Source organism: Limulus polyphemus, unplaced genomic scaffold, assembly GCF_000517525.1.
Source record: "Limulus polyphemus unplaced genomic scaffold, Limulus_polyphemus-2.1.2 Scaffold865, whole genome shotgun sequence".
Classification (NCBI taxonomy): domain Eukaryota; kingdom Metazoa; phylum Arthropoda; class Merostomata; order Xiphosura; family Limulidae; genus Limulus; species Limulus polyphemus.
In genome coordinates, this window is record NW_013666475.1 from 90,991 (window position 1) to 99,518 (window position 8,528).

Below are 8,528 nucleotides of genomic sequence, written 5' to 3' on the forward strand. Positions count from 1 at the left end.
AACATTCAACATCATTCAATTAACAGGACACTGAAAGAGTAGGGGACCAACATTCAACATCATTCAATACACAGGACACTGAAAGAGTAGGGGACCAACATTCAACATCATTCAATACACAGGACACTGAAAGAGTAGGGGATTAACATTCAACATTATTCAATGTTTAGCTCAATAAAGGACTGCATTTAGGATAGAAAAATTAGTCATCCATGAATGTGCAATAATTATAACTTTTAAGATGCATTATAAAAGTGCTTTGATAACAAATCATGCTTTTCGGTCATACATAATGTACTTACCACTAAACATTTATTTCTTGGAAACTTTATAGAACTGTTAGTTAGAAACATATAAGAAAAAAACAGTTGTAGTACAGTGATAAAAATATAAATTTCATCATTTTTAAGTATCTAAGAGTAAAAATGAAACAAAACTGTTCACTTTTAAGATAGCTCTTGCATACAAACCTTGTTAGCCACTCGTCTACCTCCTACAAAAGGAGGCCAACAGCGTTCTACCTCTAAAATTATTCCTAAAAGATCTTCTTCTTTCATGTTTCCTTTTAAATCAACAAATTTCTGAAAGCAAAAAAAAAAAAGACAGTAGTTAAATTAAAAGAATAATCAAGTATATTGCTGTCAAACGTCATCAACAAAAAAAACCATACATTTATATACATTTATATCAATTTACTACAAAATAGAAGTGATTGCATTTAGATAAAAAATTTCCATTACAAATACATTTAGGTTTTATCTATCATAGAGTTTTAACAGTAAATTAATTAATTAATAGAATTTAAGATGTATGTTTAAGGTTTTATTCATGGGTTTAAGACTTTTTTGAGAACATATCAGTAAGATTACTGAAAATTACACTTGATTTTTTGCTCAATATTATAAGTAATGTTAGTACTCATAATGTGATATAAAATAGCTGGTCTACAAATGTTTCGACTAATATCATCTAAAAAGAGATTAATATTTACATCCAAACAGAATGTTATGAATTAACATATCTCAAACATTACAGTGCATGTTCTTCACTTCTCAAGATTTACACAAATTACTGTTTTATGTTGAGTTGCTCTTATTCTGTCAACAATCAAGTGACTTTACACCTGAATGTTTTACACAGTACAAAGCACGCATCAACATGCTTACAGTTCTTCACTCTTTCATCTTCCTCTTTACTTACTGCAATGTGTTGATGCACATAAGCTCTGATTTCCTATCATAATCCAGATTTAGTAGATGGTAACCACATATCTTCTGGTTGTGGGGTCAGAGGTGAGGATGCATTTCTAAGGTAAGTACCTGTTTTATACTCATTTTAATTCTAAAAATGTAATTTCAAAACAGTCAAACTTACCTACCTCTGAAATAAGTAAAGCTAAAATGCCCAGATTGAGAGAACTGCAGATAGTCATAAGGACTACTGGGTTACTAAAATTTGAGTTCTTAGGCAGAAAGATAACAAGCTGGACCATAAAAATTTAAAACACAATCAAGTAGAGTTTAAGGGCATCCAGAACCAGATAGATTCAATGGACTGGTTTCATAGGGAAATGACTAAAGCAGACCAGTCTTATGAGACTGGAACAAATGAAGATACTCAGAAAAAACATTATTTTCAATAGGGTACCTTCTCACCTTCATCACCCCTTTAAATAGTGCATAAAAAAGGGGAGTTATATGTTTTAATATGTGTAACTGTAACATTCTCAGGTGTGATCACAGATGATGGTGTAATAGGTACTCTGCACCTTTGGTGGAAGATTCTCAGAATAGTAGTCAAGTACCATGCTCCTGAGGCTAAGGTTCCCTACATCTAGAGCCAATTAGAGGGGGACCAGGAAGGCCATTTGGCCGGGGCCTCAAACTCCAAGGGGGCCTCAAATTTAGTCACTTGTTATTTTTTTGCATCTATTAAATTTTCGACTTGTTTTAATGCACAGAACAAGGCTAGAAAAGCATTTATTAAATGTTAAATAATGTTAATAAATATGCTAAATAAAAAAATTTTAAATTATGTTTCACTTTTCTCTTGGATTAATGATTGTCTTATTTTGTTTTCATGTGTCATCATTTTGTATTTTTATTATAGTTTGTTTGTTTAAATTTATGCACAAAGCTACACAATGGGCTATCTGTGCTCTGCCTACCATGGGTATCGAAACCTGGGTTTCTAGCATTGTTAGTCCACAGACATACCTCTGTGCCACTGGGGAGCTTTTATTATAGACAGGAATCTCAAAAGATAGAAGTGGCCTGGACCTCTCTGAACCTCTGAGAGGGCCTCCATACATCTGACATGGGTGATCAAGTCATGAAGCCAGCCCAATCATCAAGCACCAACAGATAATTGGAAAGATCCAGGAAGGCCTGAGAATAGGCTCTACAACACAAGGACTGTGCATTGGGAACAGAAAATAGGTAAAGATGGATAAATAAAAGGCTGTAAGGTGAGACATTACATGAAGATTGGTTGTCTCATCTCTGATGTATAGAATTCTACATAAGGACATACAGGTAGGAAAGATGCCCACCAAAGAAAAATCAGCATCAGATATCATTCTCTGTCCACTTCCAGAGGTCATCACCCTTTCATGAAATACCAGTACAGAGGGTGGAATCTTGTCTGACTGGATGAAACCATTCAAACATGAAGTCTTATAATAGGTAGACTGTATCAGAACTTTATCACATTTGTTGACAGCATGAGAGCAAATTCAACAAGGTTCTTTGTATTTCAGAGGTAAGTCTGCCTGTTTTGAATTCTAATTTTATGGACAATACAAAGAATTATCTATAATGTACCAGTAAATAAATATATATGCAAGTTATCAAAAAATATACCATTTAATTATGTATGCCAGCATAAACAATAATGAAGAAGCAAATAAATACCACGTTAATAAGTATTCACACCACAACAATGACATAAAAGATAAATATCGATGTTAGAATTGTATACCCCATAGAATTTTAAAAAAGAAATGTTCTAAAATATTAATAACAATAATGTAACAATGAAGTAATGTCACTTTATGCTACAGTTTACAACTAAAAACCATAACTTTACCCAATAAACATTTTACAATTTTCTGACAATTACTTAAAACACAAACTACCATATCCAGTAACAAGAAGGGAGGTTTTTTTATAAGTAGGTAAAATGAGTTGTAGTGTATTACATCTCAAATTATATATTCTTATACTTTGAAACTATTACCTATTACCATGAAAAAATATGTAATAAATAACTTATTGCAATATTTTCTGCAGTACGTCTGTGGACTTACAATGCTAGAAACTGGGTTTCAATACCATGGTGGGCAGGACAGCTTTGTGCTTAATTATAAAGAAACATGTTAAAGTTTTAAATTAATTTCTTATTGGTATAACTTCTATTGGTGGAAATTTTGTATTTCATAGAAAAACTTTCTTGGTAATTCTAATCTTATATGAACAAAAGATAATTCTAATTTAAAACAATTTAAACATTTTTTATCAATGGTACACCTTTTGGTACTCTCAAGAATTTTTTTACTTTCACACTATACTGTGCTCAGTTATGTTAAAGTATTTATTGAATTATCAGTGGATAAGCTTTTTATAAACATTTCTGTTTTAATGTGTCTCAATCTGTGAGAACATGAATTTTTTTTTGTGGCAAACCTTCAATATGTATTCTTTATGTATTTGTATAGCAAATTTTATGAAAATAGTGCAAGTTCCATGAGAAATTCATTTTATGCATTTTTCTATGTTATCTCCCTGATGGCACTGAATTAAAGAACTTGGACTTACTTTCTGTAGTAACCATACTTTACTGCAATTTAGCAGAAATAGTTAAAGATGCCAAAAACAGCACAATATTTCAACAACACAAGAAGTATGGATGTGGGAGGTACCAATGCATCTCCAATCATTGAGGACATAATATGTACATTATATACGACCTTTGGGTTTTGTAACATAAAGCAATCCCAACTTCAAAATCATTCATGTCTTTATGCAAGGATTTTAAAATGGATGATAAACACCACCAGCTATTTCTATTGTCTAAATACAGTTAATATAAATATACACATGTATGAAATCAACTGCCTACTAACTACAAACAGAAAAGAGTTCTAGATGTTTACACAACAGTATTCAAAATAATCAAATTACAGATAAAAGATCTCAACACAGCTACTTAAATATAATAATTTTACAGCTGTATAAGTACAGTACTAAAGAAATGATGTTAGAGCAGTGACTAATATATATACTCACTTCATACCAAAATGGTGAAGAAAAAATAAATGCTGTTAAAATTGCTGCCAATGCCTTTGGTACCAATGCTGACACGAAAAGAAGAATGTGATCAGCCTGTTTCTCAAACTCCATTCTGTTGTCATCATGCATCTGAGAAATAAATCCAACACTTGCAACTTGTAATTGCTTCCTGATGATTTCAAGTAATTCTGCCTGTCACAAATTATAATTGTCAATAAATTAATTCAAATAATCCATTAAAAGGTGTAAGCTTTCCATGCAATATGCAAATTAAGATTATAATTAATGTAGTACAGTTTTCTAGTTAAAATGAAAGAAAATTATGTTAACAGCTAAACAGTAAAGTAAAAGTAAAAAAGAAGTTTGAATATAAGAATAAACAAGTCCCAATATTTAACTTAATTCTTTTGAAACATCTGTATATTTATCATGTAACCTAGTATTTAACTTGAAACTTATAGCACAATAAGACTTATATATAATAAAACTGTTTTACAGAGGTTGAGTACAATACATTAAAATGACTTTGGAGCCTCAGCAAGTTGTTACAGTCTATGTCACTTTGTCTGATCAAATTCTATCTGATGTCCATGCATCTTAAGAATAACTCTGTAGCACAGTTTCTATTGCAAAAGGCTCTTTCATTAGGTAGTTATATCTAACTGTTCCCTGCAGACTTCCCATAATTCATCTAGCATATGAGTATGATTGTTTCCCAGCACCAATTCCAACAGTAAGATCACATAAATATCCATAGGTGCTGCATCTGGTGACTTGACTGGTATGTTTTCATATAAATAGCATAAATATCCTTTTCATTCTTGAGCTACTTCAGGTATGTGACACTTAAACAAATGTGTCATGGAAGAAACTTGTGTACATGCAACTTGTGTTGCTATTATGGGCATTCTTCTTCATTATGTTGTGTACTGTTGTCTGGGACACATGAATGGCTTTTGTCAATGCTGCACTCTGCTTACCACAGCTGGGGTACAGGTTTTTAAAAGTCTCTTTCTGGATGGTCCTAGTGTCTCAAGTTGATCCATATTCCTTTGTCTTCTAATGGCATTATATAAAAAGGATGTCCTCGTCTTGGAAATAATAAATCCCTAAGGTGAATACCTTTATTACATGCATATATGAATATTTTAGATCAGAAAAGGCTGTTACATATAATGCTCAAAAGAGATAAATTTTCAGTGGCATCACTCTATATATGAAATGGCAAACAATGCTAAAATGTAGTTATGTTAAATGCCATTCCACAATAACTTTAAATCATCTGTGGTTGTGTAACTTGCTTATTTGCATATTAAAAATCATTTTAATACATTTTTATCATTTTAATTGCATAATACAGGTTGGTCCAAAATTGTCTTTCCTATTTTAAACTTTAATAATTAAATAACTAAAAAAATACAACCATGTAGTTTCAATATCTTGTAGCCCAACTAAAACAGTTTTTATTGACATGTAAAATGTCAACCCTATAAGAAAAGGTTCAATGTGTCGTTTGGCTTGCAGGGTGGGCCAATTCTGTGGCCTCTGCATTTGCCAGACATCACTTCATTGGACTTCTTTCTTTGGGGGTATCTTAAAGACATCATGTATTACACGCCTATAGCAAACATCATGGAACTAAAGACCACATCACCACTGTAACTGTAGATAAGTTGCAGCAAACATGGACTGAAAGTGAATATTGATTAGACGTGCTAAGAACCACTAATAGTGCACATGTAGAAGTCTACTGTCATGTCAATAAAAACTGTTTGAGTTGGGCTACAAGATGTTGAAAACAGCATGGTGTATTTCTTTGATTACTTAATTATTAAATTTTAAAATAGGAAAGATAATTTTGGACCACCTTGCATTGTTAACTATGAAGATAGAAATTCACCAACATTAACTTATCTCTATATAACATATTCTTTTTCAGACTATCATTTTAGTATCACCATTCATATTCACACACACAAACATTAATACATTAGCAGTCAATAAAGAATTCAAGTTACTTGTTTACTACCCCTAACCTGCTTGTATTATACTGCAAATTGATATTCTACTATAATATGAAATATTATATATATATATATATATATATTATATATAAATTCTTGTACTTGTTATTTTCATTATAATCACAAAATCAAATAAAAACTGTCATTAACCATGGTGCTCTTGGAAGGATATCCAGTTTTTCCTTTATGTGTAAAAGCACTCTTAACATACAAATTATGCTCCTAAACTGTTCCAAAGTATTGAACTTGGAAAGCATGCCACATTAAGATTTCAGGCATCTGAAAAAAAGTTACATGAAATTTTCTACACATGACAACCTTAGTTTAAAGCAAAATATAACAGGACATTTTTTTCATATTATAACTTTAATTCAAAACAAAATGCAAATTAGGAGATTTTAATATCTTAGTTCAAGTGTGACCAAAAAATAAACACAATGGCTACCTTTGCATCCAAAGCTTTACGATAGGTGGTTGATGCAAACAAAGGAATTTTCACATTCAGAGGGATGGATATAATGCCTAAAAATAACAATTTCTAATTAGCTTTCATAAATTAATGTTAATATTAGTAAGAGTATGCACTAGAAATTTAAAAAGCACTAATATTTATACAATGCAAGGAAAGAATAACTCAAAGTTTTGTTTAATTTTTTAACACTAACCACTTAGAACAGAAAGGTTCCTGTCTCATCAATTCACTATCATTAACAAACTGATTGAGAAGTGTATCAAAATCAAATCACAAGTAATACTTCAATAACAGGTAAGCAAAATAATATTTATCGAGATACACACTATGGTGCCACAATGCACACCCTTTGGGAAACACTCTTCTAGATATTAAAAACCAAAATTCAATATTGGCTTATTTCTGCAGTGGTAACAGTAAAAATAATTTTGCTTTCTACAAAAGAAATGCATATTACATATCTTACTCTCCCATTGGATGTCTTTCTTATCTACCAAATTCTAAAACTCTTTTAAGTTCTAGTTTTCGAACACACAAAAGCTAGTGAAGAATGTGTGCCAAAATTCAGCTTTAGGTGTTATTTCTTGTAATTTGACCATCAAGGAATATTTCAATGTGTTCTTCTTGACCTTGTATTTGGGGAACACTTTGCAAATGTCATATAGAAGAAAGATACTTCTGCATTTTGGTGCCTGTTTTTTTATTAGTCAACTGAAGAGAGAATGTGCATTGTACATGCAACTTTAGTGCTTTCAGATTCAGATTTGCTTTGACTTTAGAGAAGTTCAGTTTATATTTCTAAGTCTTATTTTCACTTGCTAGCATGTGATCATTTTTACTGAAAACTGTAAATTTATTGTTCTTCTTTTTTTATTATTTCATCTTCATCCTTATTTACATTAATCTTACTGCTTACGTTTTCAGATTTTATTCAGTAAATAAAGAATTTCATTTCATTTTGACTCAACCAGTGTCTTGTCTCTTTCATCTTACCAGCAACAAACCAACACATCTATCCTTCTGCATATTGTATATACAAATCTCTTGCACTATGAAGATCAAGTAATTGTGAGCTTGACTAAATGCCACTGCTGTATAATGCAAAAAGAACTACTTGTAATAGATATGGTCATTAAGCACTATTGCCATTATTTTTTCAACTATGAATTTATCATTTGGGTAGATCAAACATTGTTAATATGGCTGATGAACCTTAGAGAACTGAAAGTTATGTTTTGCACATTAGATCAAAACACTGCAGGAATACAATATTACTCTACAACACTGATTGAAATGCAGATGGTCTATCTCAGTGGTAGGTGAGAATTTGTCAATTTCTAGCATGTCTAGATCCTGGACATACTGCAGCCTTAAAACCTGTGGTGTTAGCTGTGACAATGATCCATGCAAATAGTGTACTTGCCAAGCAGTAAAGTGAAGCATGATCCTCATAGTTTGGTGAATGTATTACAGAAGCACATAACCTTTGGAAATTATTTGATCAATCAGGAAGGAATGATATATCATCTTTACAATCCATGCAAGCATGGTATACAACCTCGACTACATATTTCTAGAACTTTACATACGTGATAATTAAACTTACAAATTTTCAGGAATTTTCAGAATCATGATAATAGAGGTACAACTTAGGCTTCAGATCTTGTAACAAAAGACTCCAATTCTAACCTCTTTTATTAATTATGAAACTGTTACAAGTATTAAAATAATCACAAGTTAAAG

General features: G+C 31.4%; 1 protein-coding gene across 1 annotated transcript in view; it reads right to left on the reverse strand.

The window, feature by feature from the left end:
• Positions 1-8,528, reverse strand: part of LOC106460926 (beta-amyrin 11-oxidase-like) — a 26,376-nt gene that overhangs the window by 4,105 nt on the left and 13,743 nt on the right. Inside the window, exons 6-8 of the mRNA XM_022387733.1 lie at positions 6,759-6,835; positions 4,287-4,481; positions 471-581 (exon numbers count right to left, since the gene is read on the reverse strand). Of these exons, the coding sequence (XP_022243441.1) occupies positions 471-581; positions 4,287-4,481; positions 6,759-6,835 (383 nt within the window). The remainder of the gene's footprint in view (positions 1-470; positions 582-4,286; positions 4,482-6,758; positions 6,836-8,528) is intronic.